The sequence below is a fragment of the Carettochelys insculpta genome, chromosome 1 (assembly GCF_033958435.1).
Source record: "Carettochelys insculpta isolate YL-2023 chromosome 1, ASM3395843v1, whole genome shotgun sequence".
NCBI classification, from domain to species: Eukaryota; Metazoa; Chordata; order Testudines; family Carettochelyidae; genus Carettochelys; species Carettochelys insculpta.
Genome location: NC_134137.1, coordinates 355994027 through 356011771, shown reverse-complemented (window position 1 = coordinate 356011771; position 17745 = coordinate 355994027). Strand labels below are relative to the sequence as shown.

At 45.8% G+C, this 17745-nt stretch overlaps 1 protein-coding gene across 3 annotated transcripts in view; it reads left to right on the top strand.

Annotated features, from left to right (window-relative positions):
- FAM185A (family with sequence similarity 185 member A) overlaps nucleotides 1–17745 on the top strand; it is a 96009-nt gene that overhangs the window by 29865 nt on the left and 48399 nt on the right. For all 3 annotated transcript variants that reach the window (XM_075017079.1, XM_075017061.1, XM_075017071.1), the window contains exons 4-5: nucleotides 2619–2757; nucleotides 10024–10065. In XM_075017079.1, coding sequence (XP_074873180.1) covers nucleotides 2619–2757; nucleotides 10024–10065 — 181 coding nt within the window. The remainder of the gene's footprint in view (nucleotides 1–2618; nucleotides 2758–10023; nucleotides 10066–17745) is intronic.

Below are 17745 nucleotides of genomic sequence, written 5' to 3'. Positions count from 1 at the left end.
CTACAGAGGCTTGGACTACACTAGGCATTAGTCGATTCTTATATGTTGATTCTAGCTACACAAATGGCGTAGCTAGAATTGCATAGCTGAAATAGATTGTAATGCCTAGTGTAGACCTAGCCTAAGCTAAACTCTTTTTTATATCAACATCCAACACAGCAAACAGCTTGGGAACTTATTTGCCAAAAATCATGCTTATACTAAAAGGCAGAGAGAAGGTCTTGAAGAATGATGCATTGCATAGTCAATTATTTATGTTACTAACAAGTTGATCCACTCAGCCATATCCACATCTTCAGCCACATCATTTTCTCCCAATTTTCTCTTCATGATGTTTCGTTTTTGGCTTTGTGTTTTCTTCTTGCATTGCTTACACTTGACATGTTTTCCTTTTTGTAGTCAGGGAATGAATTTCTTCAAAATATTCCCAGGTAGGGTCTCTCTCATGCCCAGAAGCAATGATAGTATTTCTGTGGCAAAAATGTGGGGGGAATATAGGAAGCTCTGTGTGTGCTGAATAATATCTTCCCTTTTTTCACAGTTCCTTTCTGTGCTGCTTCCATCCTTTCCTATTTATTGTCTTTCTGTCTTAAGACAATGTCTCAACTAACTATGCAATGCTTGGCCCAGGTCCACTATCACATAAGCACAGAACAAAAATAATCCTACTCAGCCTGTGTCTTTCTTTGCATGTATTTCTCTTTAGTTTGCTGAGAAATAGCAATTGGAAGCCCAGGACTTTGAAGAAGCAAGAGCTGGTAGTTAGGGTCTGGACAGAAATAGAACCATTAAGTCATTTTTTGAGACTTAAGTGTATGTGTAACATGTTTGTGATCAGATTTAATTGTAATTTATTTTTAAATGATAAATGTAGTATTGATTTTTTTAAAAAATCAAAAAATCCAAATAGAACTAATAATCCGTTATTTCATTTTTTAAATTGATTCTATCCACCCTAGTTATAAAGCTGTCTGTGCAAAAGACAGGTTCTACTGACTTTTATTCTATACCCCTTCAGTCTCTCCAATACCTTCAAATTCCTTTCCAGTCTCTCCAACTGTATTAGATTTAAATCTCTTTCTTTACCTGTAAAGCTCTTCTTAGCATGGGTTCCTGGCCTATGTATTAGGGGTCCTAGGCTTGACGGTAGTACAACATATTAATTATTAAGAATAATAATACCTAGCTCTACTGTTCTGCTGTATCACAGTTTTTCATCTTGTCATGCTCACAAAGGCTGCGTCTACACGTGCACGCTACTTCGAAGTAGCGGCAGTAACTTCGAAATAGCGCCCGTCACGTCTACACGTGTTGGGCGCTATTTCGAAGTTGAAATCGACGTTAGGCGGCGAGACGTCGAAGTCGCTAACCCCATGAGCGGATGGGAATAGCGCCCTACTTCGACGTTCAACATCGAAGTAGGGACGTGTAGACGATCCGCGTCCCGCAACATCGAAATAGCGGGGTCCTCCATGGCGGCCATCAGCTGGGGGGTTGAGAGATACTCTCTCTCCAGCCCTTGCGGGGCTCTGTGGTCACCGTGGGCAGCAGCCCTTAGCCCAGGGCTTCTGGCTGCTGCTGCTGCAGCTGGGGGTCCGTGCTGCATATACAGGGTCTGCAACTAGTTGTTGGCTCTGTGTATCTTGCACTGTTTAATGAAAGTGTGTCTGGGAGGGGCCCTTTAAGGGAGCGGCTTGCTGTTGAGTCCGCCCCGTGACCCTGTCTGCAGCTGTGCCTGGCTCCCTTATTTCGATGTGTGCTACTTTGCCGTGTAGACGTTCCCTCGCTGTGCCTATTTCGATGTTGGGCTGAGCAACGTCGAAGTTGAACATCGACGTTGCCAGCCCTGGAGGACGTGTAGACGTTATTCATCGAAATAGCCTATTTCGATGTCGCAACATCGAAATAAGCTATTTCGAAGTTGGGTGCACGTGTAGACGTAGCCAAAGTGAGAAAATGTATAGTCTGAGTGAGTAAACAGCATAACACAACTTTCAGACCCAAATGGGACAAAAAAAACTATGTTGGTATGTGTTACATATAGTATTCATGTATGCTCACAGTAAGCTACTTCCTATCAAAGCACCTTATATTAACTTCATCTCTTAAATAGCTGCAAAAGTCTTTGTCTCAAGATCACTAACATCCAGTTATTAATTTTGATCATATTCTATAACTTATTTTTTAAACATATTATACTTATGTAATTTTGTAGGATCTAGCTGAGATCTTTAATTTCCCTGGATTTGGGGTCATATGGGCAAAATACAGGGCTATGTTTTATTATTAGTTGGTCCACGGACCCCTTTGTATCATCTTTAAAAATTCTTTTAACTTTTTTGTGCCTCAGGTTCTCCACCTGTAAAATGAGTATAATAATATTTCCCTTCTACATAGGCATGTTGTGAAGATTAATTCAGTTTATACTTATAAAGTACTTTGAAGTCCTTGAATGGAAGTGAAAATATGATTTATTTTTTGTTCAGTGGCTTCTAGCTGAGATCTGACACTCCCATTATGTCTTGTACTTGGGTAAATGTGTTTTGTGTAGTTCTGTTGTCTCTCAAAGGTTCTTGGCATATTTCCGTGGTGCTTATTTCAGCTTGTTTCTCTTACAGAGTGTGAATATAGAGAAACTACAGGGGACAGCCATTAACATTTCTACTGAAGATGGTTTATTGAAAACCAAATATCTTTATGCAGAATCTTCATTTCTGTCTTCAACAGGTGGTGATATTCTACTGGGAAGTATTCATGGTAAGACAGGAGAGGGAAAATATAGTTTAGAAGTTAGCTGACATGCAGTATCTATAGCATTAATTATGAAAACAAAACGGCTGCTCCCATGAGACTAAGGCCCTAAATAATCAACTGGAGACACAGCACCTGAACAAACCAGACTCAACACTGGGAGATGCCAGAATGATGAGATCACCATATAAGACTAGTTATTTACAGCAGAGGAACAATTAATTAATATTGTATTCTACAGATACTTTCATATATAAGCTTATCATAGTAAGGAAAAGAGCATAGAAGGAAGAAACATGCCACATTCTCAGGGATATAATTTAATAACTTTCTGTAGAGTTAAATAGTGGAAAATACAACAAACAAAGAAGCATTAATGGTAAAACTGAACTTTATTTTTAAACATCTGTTTTTATCTCTTTCTAAAAATCAAAGGGGTTAACTGGTTTAACAAGAGTTCTGGGTAGAATTTGGTTATGATGACTTAGTGATACTATTTTTATTAGAAGTATTTTCTCTGTGTTTGTGCTGGCACCCTGTATAGCTAGAACACTGCCAAGTTACAACTTTTTAGGTCAAATGTTATGTTTTTCCCAAAATGTTTTTCATTGGAAGGATAGCTAACCTGGGTCTCTTCTATATTAGTTATAGTAGTAGTTGGAACCTGGTCATCAGTCGTCATTTCCCAGAATTCCCGTGGAGCACCTCTTCTCTGCTCTTGATGTGTTTTGTAGTAATTTTGCAGCTAAGTTAGGCACACTGGAGCATGTACCGACAGTGGAAAATTAATCATGCTGGAACAAGTTCCAAACTTTAGCCGTAGGTCACCAAAAGAGCTTGCTGCAATTTCGTGGAGATTGCAGATTTTTGTTTCACTGGGGAAATGTTGCTTCTCCCTCTACTCCTTATAAAAACACCAGTTCCTTTGTCCTTTGTCCATTACAGAAAATGGAAAACTGATTGATAAACTTCCTGGTTAAAGTTCCAGGCTGGAGAACGGGACCAGCCTTTGCAGCAGATGAGTCATAACTAAATTTAATTACCTAAATACTATATTTAGTTGCTGCACAGTACATTAAGCCAATATACTGATTTTACTATGTTGTCTTCTAAGAACTTAAATTCTGAATGTGGAATGGGATTTGCAAGGAGGGTGCAGGCCTCTAGTAAAAGCTTATATTGGACATTTCAACCCAAAAATGAAGCTGTAACAACTATATTCAGAGGTAAATCACTTTCAAAATCCACTTATGTAAAGCTGTATTGTAATTTCCATCAGGAACATCATGAATGCAAATAGAGTTGTATCCAGATTAAGCAAATAGTTCTTACCTTACTTCATACTTATTTTCATAAAGCTCCACGTGAAATGGTTGTGGAACTCTTAACACCCGCTCTATTAACAACAATTCCTTTAGAGAATGTTGCTTTTGAAAACAAAAGCAAAAGTAGACCAAACTTCATTTAGTACTTTGCCTTTTATGGAACAGTACTTCTTTGTATATGCAGCAAACAAGTATAAGGATCTATTCATGTTTATATAGTGTACATCTTGTAACACATTTATAACTGATTATGACACTTTAAGGCATTGTAAAAGTGCATGAAAGCATGGTCCTGGCACAAAAATGAGTCTTACATGTTTTTTAATTGCAGATTCTGGAGCTAATGTGTGTTACATGAATTCATTTCAATATTCCAAGTACATTTAACAGTTTGGTATTAGCTCCTTCATAGGCATATGTTTCAATATCATCAACTTCACAATAGAAAACCAAAGCTAAGACAGAGTGCTGGGAATTCTATCATTCCTTGCAAGCTAACAGTCTTTGCCCCTTTCTGGGCCTAAAAGAGTCAGCAATTCACAGGGAAAGCAATATAATACAAGAGCAATATGGTGCCATTGTTCACATCCCACCAGATAAGAGCATGAGTTTGTCCTCAAGCTGACCTCGATGCTGAAACTTCCAGTATCTGTAGATAAACAAAACTTAGGGAATGCAGGAAAAGGTTCTAATTAATATTCAGAAAGAACAGAAATCAACAGAAGATTCAGTCATCACCACCCACGATCTATTAAAACTGCTAGAGTGCAGTATTTGTAGTACTTCATCATAACACCACGTCTAGTAGTGCAGAATAAACAAACCAGTATTTAATTATAGTCATATCTGCTCTATTCCACTCTAATGTAGCTAGATTCAAGGCTCAGCAAGCTAAAAATAGTAAGTTTAACTATTGGTATTAGTAGAATAATTGAATGAATTCAGAGTTCATTATATGTATAGGAAGGATGTGGATACACAGGAGAGGGTCCAGCGGAGGGCGACCAAAATAATTAGGGGCCTGGAGCATATGACTTATGCAGAAAGGTTGAGGGAATTGGGACTGTTTAATCTGCAGAAGAGAAGACTGAGGGAGGGCTTGATAACAGCCTTCAAATTACTGAAGGGAGGTTGCAAAGAGGCGGGAGAGAGGCTGTTCACAGTGGTCACAGATGGCAGAACATGGAACAATGGTCTCAAGTTGCAGTTGGGAAGGTCCAGGTTGAACATTAGGAAAAACTTTTTCACTAGGAGGGTGTTGAAGCATTGGAATGGTCTACCCAGGGAAGTAGTGGAGTCTCCATCCCTGGAGATGTTGAAGTCTTGCCTCGACAAAGCCCTAGCTGGGCTGATCTGATGGGTTTGGTCCTGCTTAGAGGAGGTGGCTGGACTCGATGGCTTTTTTAGGTCTCTTCCAGCTCTATTGTTCTATGATTCTATGATACTCTATGGACAGCACAGAGAAAAATTCCTCTTTGCTTTCCAAACAGCATGTCAGACTGGTTGAGTTAATGTGATTTATGGAAATTCACTGATCTCCAAATGGTTAAAATTCTTTAGAGCTCTCTTTATAAGCTAGAGGCTAAATTCAAAGCTGGTGTAAGTGGCTGCAGTTCCGCTTCAGTCACCTGATTATTACTGGTCTGAATCTGGCCCTATATCTCTCTTATTTGTAGAAATAAGTATTAATGACCAAAAGGAGGAAAAAAGGAGACCAACAGCTGGGTTTTATGCTTGAGACTGGAAAGGTTGAAGGAGGGGAAATCCCCCTCAAGAAAATATAAAGTATAAAAATTGTCTGATTCCATCCTTAGAAATACCTGTTGTCTTCTGTACTTGTTGAGTTTGATGTCTGATGTGAAAATTTTCAGTCCTGTTCAGAGGGACATGAAAATTGTAAATTTTTTTCACCGTATGGTGGTCAACTTCTGAATCCTGGAAACCATTTTTAAAATGTATTTTGCCGTTTGCTACTTTCTTGTGCAGTTCTACTTTGCACCTTGAATGTATTTTGTATGTGAGTTTCACTCCATATGTATGATGTATGTATGTAATACCTTCTACCAGTTATTGAGAAACTATTAACTACGTTTTCATAAGGTAGATCTTAACCCTTTGGCATGGGCTTTGCAAATTCTGGAAGCACTGTAGTTGAACAGGAAGAGTATAGTACAAGAATTTTACTGTGTCTGAAGATATCTGCAGACAACAGAGTGTGGTACTGTCTGATCCTAAATTATCAAGTATGGAAAGAGATGATTTAACATATATATAATAACTTTTAATATTCCTGTGTTGGGAAGAACACCGCAGCGGTCAAACACTCTGGCATTTAATTTCAAAAAGGGGAATTACACTAAAATGAGGAAGCTAGTTAAACAGAAACTAAAAGGTAGAGTAATTAAACTAAAATCCCTGGAAGCTGCATGGAAACTGTTTAAAGACACCATACTAGAGGCCCAACTTAAATGTATACCCCAAATAAAAAAACACAGTAAGAGACCTAACAAAGAACCACCATGGCTAAACAGCCATGTTAAAAAGGCAGTGAGAGAGAAAAGGGCAGCTTTTAAAAAGTGGAAGTCAAATCCTAGTGAGGAAAATAGAAAGGAACATAAACACTCCCAAATTAACTGTCATAATGTAGTAAGAAAAGCCAAAAAAGAGTTTGAGGAACAGCTAGCCAAAAATTCAAAAAACAATAGTAAAATGTTTTTTAAATACATTAGAAGCAGGAAGCCTGCTAAAAAAGCAGTGGGGCCCTTGGATGATAAAGATATAAAAGGAGCGATCAAGGAAGACAGTGCCATTGCGGAGCGATTAAATGATTTCTTTGCTTCAGTCTTCACGGCTGAAGATGTTACAGAGGTTCCTAAATCTGAGCCAGCCTTTTTAGGCGACAAATCTGAGGAACTCACTCAGATTGAAGTGACATTAGAGGAGGTTTTGGAATTAATTGATAAGCTGAATAGTAACAAGTCTCCAGGACCAGATGGCATTCACCCAGGGGTTCTGAAAGAACTCAAATGTGAAATTGCGGAGTTATTAACAGTGGTTTGTAACCTATCCTTTAAATCCACTTTGGTACCAAATGACTGGAAGACGGCCAATATAACACCAATATTTAAAAAAGGCTCTAGAGGAGATCCTGGCAATTATAGACCGATAAGTTTAACATCAGTACCAGGTAAATTAGTAGAAACACTAGTAAAGAGTAAAATTGCAAGGCACATAGAAGAGCACGAATTGTTGGGCAAAAGTCAGCATGGTTTCTGCAGAGGGAAGTCGTGTCTGTCTAATCTATTAGAATTCTTTGAAGGGGTTAATAAACATGCGGACAAGGGGCACCCAGTGGACATAATATACCTAGATTTCCAGAAAGCCTTTGACACGGTCCCACACCAAAGGCTTTTATGTAAATTAGGTGGTCATGGGATAGGAGGAAAGGTCCTTTCATGGATCGGGAATTGGTTAAAAGACAGAAAACAAAGGGTTGGAATAAATGGTAAATTTTCACAATGGAGGGGGGTAACTAGTGGTGTTCCCCAGGGCTCAGTCCTGGGACCGATCCTGTTCAACTTGTTCATCAATGATCTAGAAAATGAGGTAAGCAGTGAGGTGGCAAAGTTTGCAGATGACACCAAGTTGTTCAGGACAGTCAAAAGCAAAAGGGATTGTGAAGAACTACAAAAAGATCTCAGCAAACTGAGTGATTGGGCAGCAAAATGGCAAATGAAATTTAATGTGGGTAAGTGTAAGGTAATGCATGTTGGAAAAAATAACCCAAATTACACGTACTACATGATGGGGTCAAATTTAGCTACGACAGATCAGGAAAGGGATCTTGGAGTTATAGTGGATAGTTCTCTGAAGACATCCACGCAGTGTGCAGCGGCAGTTAGTAAGGCAAATAGGATGTTAGGAATTATTAAAAAAGGGATCGATAATAAGACAAAAGAGATCATACTTCCCCTATATAAAACTATGGTACGCCCACATCTCGAGTACTGCGTGCAGATGTGGTCTCCTCACCTCAAAAAAGATATATTGGCATTAGAAAAGGTTCAGAAAAGGGCGACTAAGATGATTAGGGGCTTGGAAAGGGTCCCATATGGGGAGAGGCTAGAGAGATTGGGACTTTTCAGTTTGGAAAAGAGGCGATTGAGGGGCGATATGATAGAGGTATATAAAATCATGAATGGTGTGGAGAAAGTGAATATAGAAAAATTATTTACCTTTTCCCATAATACAAGAACTAGGGGACACCAAATGAAATTGATGGGTAGTAGGTTCAAAACTAATAAAAGGAAATTTTTCTTCACACAGCGCACAGTCAACCTGTGGAACTCCTTGCCGGAGGAGGCTGTGAAGGCCAGGACTCTATTAGGGTTTAAAAAAGAGCTTGATAAATTTTTGCAGGTCAGGTCCATAAATGGCTATTAGCCAGGGATAAAGTATGGTGCCCTAGCCTTCATAACAAGGGCAGGAGATGGATGGCAGGAGATAAATCACTTGTCTTCTGTTCTCCTTCTCTGGGGCACCTGGCATTGGCCACCGTCGGCAGATGGGATGCTGGGCTTGATGGACCTTTGGTCTGACCCAGTATGGCCATTCTTATGTTCTTATGTTCTTAACATGCTTCAGCTTCAAATTTCTTGCACTATTACACACTCAATCTCTTGGGGTCAGATTGTGAGAGATACTCAGCACTAATAAATCCCACTAAAGTTTGTGAAAATTGAGGATGGTTGGTGTCTCCAGTGGGACTTGCTACATCACTGGTTGCCTTGGTGTCTGTAGCATATGAATGTAATGTATTAAATCTGAACAAAATCATATTTTGCTAAAGAAATTAAAAACCGATAAATGATTTACCAGTTTCCACAACTGTGATATAGAACAATATTTCTGAGGAAGCACAAAGTGAGTAAGTCAGTTTACAACAGATTGATTCGTAGCAGATTTATGACTTAGTTGGCTGCTCCTTTCACGGAGTGTCTTGAAGACAGGGTGGCAGTTGCTACTGTGATTATTTGCACAGACTGACATTGGAGTCCGAAATAAAGAGAGGTTTGAAGGGAATAGCATGGTAGTGTACCGTGATGACAAAGAAATTTTCTAAGCAGGAGCCCTGCAGAATGAAACAGGGAAAAAAAATCCTTCTGGAAAAAAATACTGTTTCAATCTCCCACGTTCAACTTGGAAAATCTCTCTGTTGGACGATGGAAACTATTTTTGGCTAGCTGTGTATGTGCCATTTTTGTTACATATAGGCTACGTCTACACTGAGGGAAAACTTCAAAATGGCCATGCTAATGGCCAGATCGGAGAATACTAATGAGGCGCTGAAATGAATATTCAGCGCCTCATTAGCATGCTGCCAGCTGCAGCACTTTCAAAATGCCATGGTCAGCAGCATGCTAATGAGGCGCTAAATATTCATTTCAGCACCTCATTAGTATTCTCCAATTTGGCCATTAGCAGGGCCATTTCAAAGTTTTCCCCTGGTGTAGACGTAGCCATATAGTTAAACCAGTTTAGCCAACCACATGGCCAATGTAGTCAACTACACAATAAAAAAAAAAAAAACCTTGGTGCAAAATAAAAAATTTTGGTTCATACCCGTGAAATGTCTTTTTTACCTACATGTTCATAATGTTTTACACCAATTTTTTCCATATATATTTTTTTTTAAACTTTACTATTTCCTGCATTTGTTAGACAGTTTCATATAATACAACTGTGAATATTAATATATTTTTGTATTGGTTTGTAAATTTGTATGTGTAAGCCAAATAAAGATATGTAGAGTAGCAGTTGTCTATTGTCCTTGGAGCAGAAGCCCAGATATGCAGATAATCTGTGCAGCCTCTGAATGGACTTTATAAAATAATAAAATAAATTTCTCTTACATCATTAAATCACAGACTTGGTTTTTCTCTTATAGGTGACGCAACACTTCAAACCAAAACCGGGAACATCACAGTAGGTAGGTTCTACTTTCTCTTTAAATAAGACATCACACTTGTATTTTTTCCAGATAGCTTTCATGTGGAATACATAGATTATTTGTATTTTCAGTAACTTTTTTTCTCTTAGGCTATGTCCAGACCGCAGGGTTTTGTCAACAAAACCTGGGGAGTGGCCAGATTGCAAAGCGTATTCTGCCAACAGAACAAAGTGGTTTTGTCGACAGCCATACCCTGCTTGTCTTTTGTCGAGAGAGATCTTTATACAAAAGGCAGGTGTGGCTGCAACAGGGGGCCCTCTGTCAACAGAAGAGACCTCTGGGATGCCACACAGGAGCCCAGTGGAAACCCTGTCCACAACAAGCAGTGCTCTATGGTTCCTGCCTCTGGGCCCTCTTAAAGCCTCAGGGAGCCTGGGGAACCCTGTGGCAGGAAGCTGAGCATGGGAGGAGCTGCGTGCCACGCAGCTGTGTCCAGTGTGCTCACGGCCACACCGATACCACCGTGGCAGAGCCACAGGCCCCCCTGAGATTCCCCCTGGGCCCTTGAGAGCAACCCCAGGGTCCCAGGACCCTCCCCCAGGCTCTGAGGCATGCCCCTTTGTAGTCCAGGCCAGAGATCTAGGCTTTCCTGGATCTCTGGGCCGAGGAGCAGACCCTCCAACACCCCCATTCCAGGTGCCACAACACAGTCATTTACAGCTGCATGGCAGAGGCTTTGGCCGAATGGGGCCACCCCACTGCACCCTTCAGCAGGTCAGGGCCAAGGTAAAAGAACTGCGGCTGGGGTATGTCTGGGCCTGGGCTGCCATGGGCTGATTGGGGACAGAACTAGCCACATGCCCCTAATACCAGGAGCTACACAGGATCCTGGGAGGTGGGAGGGGAGAATATTGCCTCCCAACCTCAGCCTGGATTCAGGGCTTGACGCCCCTGTCATTGCCTACAAGGACAACCTGGAGGAGGAGGGTGAGCCAGAGGAGGGGCAGCAGCGGGATATGGATGAGACTGGCAGCCTCATGGAAGGTTCTGCTGACCTGCAACACTGGATGACGTGGTTCCAGGTGGCTGTTTTGCCTTGAGAGCACCCAGGCTGTCTGGCCACTTTCTGTCAGAAGAGCAAATTGCTTATCTGATGCACTTTGGTGTCTAGACTCACTTTGTCGAAAGAGGTTTTGTTGGAAGATATCTTCTGTCGACGAGGACCTGCAGTCTAGATATAGCCTAACTGATGTGATTAAAATGTTTTCTCTAGGAGTTTTAATAAAGAACTGCTTTGCTACAGGATCAATCATTTTGCTTTTTCAAGGAAATATTATAATGCTGAGAAAGATAAAGCGATACATTTAAAAAGACGTGTATTCCTTAAAATTCCTAAGTAAGGAGAATTTACTACTGCACTTGGTAATCTGTTCCAGTGTTGAATTACACTTGCAATGAAAAATTTACTTCTTCTTCGAGTGTCCCCGTGGGTGCTCCACAATAGGTGACGGGCTTGCCCGGCGCCGCAGATCGGATCTTCCAAGCAGTTTCTGCCGGACCGCACATGCGCCGGCGCGCGCCGCTCCCTTGCGCGCTCCTGGCCATGTGCGCGATCCGGTCCCCGCCAGTTCCTCTTAACCGCCGTCGGCTGCAGACGGAATCCGACTAGGCTAAGGCCAAATAGCGTATTCAACGACTTTATCTGTTTTTCTTTGAAGTTTTTTCAGGTACTTAGGCGACTGTAAGTTAGCCGGTTGTTATTTTGCAAAAAAAAACAAAAAAAACCAACAACAAACAAACTACGAGCGGGACAGCTTCAGTCCAGTCCCAGTAACAAGCACCGGAGGCCAGGAGCTAGGGCCATCAGCCCTCCTGCTGAGGCAGGCCATCGAACGGGGAAAACGGCACAAAGAAGGTGCTAAGTACCCGCTTAAAAACTCAAAGACTCACCAACAGTGTCCTCTTCAGGCTTTAAAAAATGTGAGTCCTGCCGAGAGGCGATGCCAGCGTCCGATGGGCACAGTCTATGCATAAGGTGCCTGGGGGAGTCCCATGTGGCACAGAAATGCGCCTTCTGTGCTAAATTAACGACCAGAGCACGGAGAGACAGGGAGATGCGGATTAAAATGCTGCTTCTTGATAAGGCCCTCCAGCCAGACGTGCCGGAGCGGCCGCAGCAGGAGGGACCCTCCGGGGCCCTTAAAAGAAAAGCTGCCTCCCTCACTCCATCAGCGCAAAAACGGAGGAAAGTCTCTCCAGCCCGATCCCTGCCGGCAGCAACAGTGAGCGGGACGGGAGGAGCAAGCAGCCCCCAGCCGCAGCAACAGCTGATCGGCGGCGGCACGGAGAGCCACGTGGAAGCGGCTCAGCCTCCGATAATCAGCCAGCCGCCCCGCACCGCAGGCAGGGCGGCGGCTAAACAAGCGCCGGTACCGGCGGCACCGCAGGCAGCGGCACCGACCCCCAGGGAACCGGCGGTGCAGAGCGCGCAGGCACGTAGCCTGCAGGCGCAGAAGGACACCGCACGTGTGGCACCGCCTTCGAGCGTGCCTAGCACGGTGCCGGGATCCCCCGCGCGTCAGGGGGCGGAGTTACCTCCTCCAGGGAGGGGGAAGGCTGCACACAAGAGGAGGCATTGCAGCCCCTCTCCGGACAGGGCTGTGGAGCTGCTTTCTCACAGCCCTCCGCTCATGTTGCAGACTCCAACCAGAAGGCAGGGGTCCCCCCTAGCCTACCCGGAGCCCCCTTCTCCATTTTTACAACCAGCCTCACCATGGCTGGCACCACCTTCACCCTTCCTGGGGTTTGAACCACTGGACTATTATGCGAAATCGCTCTCTCCAGTGTCTCGATGATCTCCCTCCCCCAGATGCAGAGGGTACGCACCAAGGGAGTGGTCTAGGTCACCTTCCCAAGAACAGTGCCTATACTGCCATGGTCGCCCCTACCACGCGGGGCATAGACACCATCGGCAATCTACTAGGGAAAGATCCCCACAGACTATCTTGTACCCCCGAGGGCAATTGCGACCGGGGACAGAGACTCAAGCATCTCAGGGGGGACTGGTCACGGAACCCCGAGATTTTCCCTCGCAAACCTCCAGCGAGAGGGTGTACCATCACCAGCAGGAACCGGAAGGGTCCAGAGAGACGTACCCCAGCGGTTCCTCGCTCTCCTCCCCGGACGAGGCTACGGCCCTGGGGGACGTCCATCCTAAGGACGATCTCAAACAGTTTCAGGAGCTGTTTAAGAGGGTGGCCTTCACGCAAGGCATCCAGACAGCAGAGGTGCAAGAGAAACACCATAAGCTCCTCAAAAATTTGAGACCTCCGGCCTCCTCCAGAGTAGCAATACCGCTTGATGAAGCGATCTTAGAGTCCGCCACTACGATATGGCAGACCCCTGCAACTATTCCGCCTGTCCAAAAGAGAGCGGATAAGAAATACTTCGTGCCGGCGAAGGGCATGGAGTTCCTGTTTAGCCACCCACAGCCAAACTCCTTGGTGGTGGAGTCCTCGCAACAAAGATCAAAAACATCTCAATTTAAAACAGGGGGAACAGACAAAGATGCCAAGAAGCTAGAGCTGTTCGGCAGAAAGGTCTACTCCTCCTCCACTTTAACGTTGCAAATGGCAAATTACGCAGCGCACTTAGCGAACCATAATTTTGACAACTATTCCAGGTTAACCTCCCTCATGGACTCGCTTCCAGAGGACAAAAAGCTGGTCCTCAAGGCCATAGTGCAAGAAGGCTACGCGGCTGCGAGGACGGGAGTTCAGATTGCTTTGGACGTTGCGGACACAGCAGCACGTTCCACAGCAACCGCAGTGGTGATGCGAAGGGAGTCCTGGCTCCAGACCTCGGGTATACCGAGGGATCTGCAGGCGAAGATAGTTGACCTTCCCTTCGACTCGCAGAAGCTGTTTGCTGAATCAACTGACTCGGTCCTTCATTCCAGTAAAGATTCAAGAGCCACACTCAGGACCCTGGGGATTTACACCCCTCCATACACAAAGAAAAGGTACTACCCTCAGCAAAGGCGGTACCAGTACCAGCAACAGCGCCCCCAGTATCACAGGGGTTACGAGCAAGGGCGACATCAACAGCACCAGCAGTACAGAACTCCCAGGCAACGCTCACAACAGAGCCGTGCGTCCTCGGGGCGGGGCCAAAGGCCACAAGTTTGACATACAGATCCAGGGCTGCGCCATCACTACCATCACACAAGGTCATCCGAAGCGGCTATTCCACCATCGCCTCCGACCATTCTACGACCAGTGGCAAAGGATCACCACAGACAAATGGGTGCTGGAGATCATAGCCACGGGGTACGCCATCCCCTTCCAGTCGCTCCCACCGTCGCGACCTCCACCCAAGCCCCACCTCCAGGAGGCCTCCCATGTAGCCAGGCTCAGGCAGGAGGTGGCCCATCTCGTGCTCATAGGGGCGGTGGAAAGGGTGCCGGAGCAACTGCAAGGAAAAGGGTTCTACTCCCGGTATTTCCTCACGGAGAAAAAGACAGGAGGCTGGAGGCCCATCTTAGACCTTCGCGGCCTCAACAGGTACCTGCGCAAGCAACGTTTTCGGATGACCACGATCGCCTCCATCCTTACAGCACTGGACGATGGAGACTGGTTCGCAGCCCTCAATTTACAAGACGCGTACTTCCACATAACCATCCATCCGGCTCACCGGCGATTCCTCCGGTTCATGGTAGGCAACGAACACTTCCAATACAAGGTCCTACCGTTTGGCCTCTCCTCGGCCCCCAGAGTCTTCACCAAGACCTTGGCAGTGGTGTCAGCCTACCTGCACAGACAGGGGGTATTTATTTTCCCGTATCTGGACGACTGCCTGCTCAAAGGGGCCTCGAAAGGGGAGGTTCTGCGCATGATACGCATCACAGCAAACACGTTCTCCTCACTTGGCCTGGTTATCAATCTGGCAAAATCAAAAATAGACCCCACACGGGACATAGAGTTCATAGGGGCTCGCATAAACTCGGTTACAGCGAGAGTATATCTACCAGAGGCTCGCTTTCGGGCCATCAGTTCCCTCGTGCAAGTCATCACCTTCAGCCCTACGGTGCCGGTCTTGACGTGCTTGCAGCTGCTGGGCCACATGGCAGTGGTGACGTTTGTAGTGCAGAACGCCAGGTTACACATGCGCAGCATGCAGCACTGGCTGGCGAGTGTATACAAACCGGCAGTACACACCGTTCACAGGGTGGTGTCGCCCACAGCCGGGGTGCGCAAATCCCTGCAATTGTGGGGTAAACCCCAGGAACTTGCTAACAGGGGTACCCTTCCACCAGCCGCAAATATCGGTTTTTCTCACTACAGATGCCTCCCTCATAGGGTGGGGAGCGCACATGGGCGAAGAGGTGACTTAAGGACTGTGGTCACCCACGGAACAGTCACTACACATCAATGTACTGGAGCTCAGAGCAGTGTTCAACGCCTGCAAACACTTTCGAGACCACATACAAGGCAAAGTCGTCGGGATCAGTACAGACAATACCTCCACCATGTTTTATATAAACAGGCAAGGAGGAGCTCGATCCCGTGCCTTATGCGCGGAAGCAATCCGCTTATGGAACTGGTGCATCGCCCACGATATAATCTTGAAAGTCTCATACTTGCCGGGTGCGCACAACGTGAAGGCAGACCAGCTGAGCAGGCGTTTTGCGCTCACACACGAGTGGCAGATCCGTCCCGATCTGCTACGGCTGATTTTCCACGCATGGGGTTTTCCCCAAATAGATCTGTTTGCCACTCAGCACAACAAGCAGTGCCCACGATTCTGCTCCAGGGCAGGACTGGGATGGGGGTCCCTGGGGGACGCGTTCGCGATCCCGTGGGGGGGCCCCCTGCTTTATGCGTTTCCTCCCACAGTGCTGATCCACAAAGTTTTGCAAAAAGCCAGGAGGGAAGGGCCCGGATGATCCTGATAGTCCCAACGTGGGATCGCCAACAATGGTTCCCCCTACTCCTGCGCATGTCGGACCGTCCACTGATGCCTCTTCCGGTGGCGCCGGATCTGCTCACGCAAGCCCAGGGGTCCATAGTGCATCCGCACCCCCAAAGCCTGCGACTGCAAGCGTGGTTAATCCATGGCTCAGCTCCCTAGAGAGCACATGCACAGTGGGAGTACAGCAAGTCCTAGAAAGTAGCAGGAGGACTTCCACTAGGAAGACCTACAAACAAAAATGGACTCGCTTCACGGCTTGGTGTTCTACCAAACAGCTGGCCCCCCTTTCGGTGCCTATACCTACAATTCTAGAGTATTTACTGGACCTCAAGAGAGGAGGACTCTCGCTATCCTCGTTAAAGGTCCACCTTGCCGCCATCTCGGCGTTCAGACATGAGGAGGAAGGGCACACGGTGTTCGCCCACCCTATGGTTACCAGGTTCCTCAAAGGGTTGGTAAACCTCTACCCCCCTCGGAAACCGATTCCACCTTCGTGGAACTTGGACCTGGTGCTTACCACACTGATGGGACCACCGTTCGAGCCCTTGGCCACGGTTCCCCTCCGCCTCCTTACAATAAAGACGACCTTTCTTCTTGCAATTACGTCAGCTTGTAGGGTGAGCGAGCTCGCGGCAGTCATGGCAACGCCACCCTGCACTGTTTTTTCCAAGGAGGCGGTAACCATACGGCTGCATCCAGCCTTTGTTCCCAAAGTTTCTTCCGAGTTTCACATCAACGAACCTATTGTTCTACCCTCGTTTTATCCAAAGCCTCATAACTCCAACGAAGAGGCGCGCCTACACCTCCTGGACGTGAGGAGGGCGCTAGCCTTCTACATAGACAGGACCAAGTCCTTCCGGAAAACGGATAGACTCCTAGTCTCCCTCGCTCCCAAATCGAAAGGAGAGGGTCTCTCCTCGCAGAGAATCTCGAAGCACATTGTATCCTGCATAAAAATGTGCTACGAGCTCAAAAAGACTCCTTTATCAGCCACTCCCAGGGCTCATTCCACCAGGGCAGTGGCGGCATCAACAGCCTTTTTCAAGGGCGTTGCGTTAAAAAACATTTGCAGAGCGGCGACCTGGTCATCCTACGACACCTTCGCCAAACATTACGCCCTTCACAGGGTATTCCAAGAGGATACCCGTCTCTCTGCAGAGGTCCTCTCAGGGACAAGCTGCACATAATCCGATTACCCACCTCCTATCTTGGGTTACTGCCGGGTAGTCACCTATTGTGGAGCACCCACTGGGACACTCGAAGAAGAAAGAGAAGTTACTCACCGTAGTAACGGTGGTTCTTCGAGATGTGTCCCCGTGGGTGCTCCACTACCCGCCCATCCTCCCCGCTTCGGATCTCTGTTAGTGTTTTGCAGGGGCACCCGAGGCGGTTGGTCGAGGAACTGGCGGGGACCGGATCGCGCACATGGCCAGGAGCGCGCAAGGGAGCGGCGCGCGCCGGCGCATGCGCAGTCCGGCAGAAACTGCTTGGAAGATCCGATCTGCGGCGCCGGGCAAGCCCGTCACCTATTGTGGAGCACCCACGGGGACACATCTCGAAGAACCACCGTTACTACGGTGAGTAACTTCCCTTTCTTCTTTACATTCTGAATTTTGCAGACCTCAATTGTCTAGTGTTGGATCTTGTTATGGCTTTATCTGCTATATTATGAGTTCTGAAGTATAAGATATCTTTATGTTCATAATTTATAGAACATGGGACTTCATAACTTTTAATTTTGTTTTATGT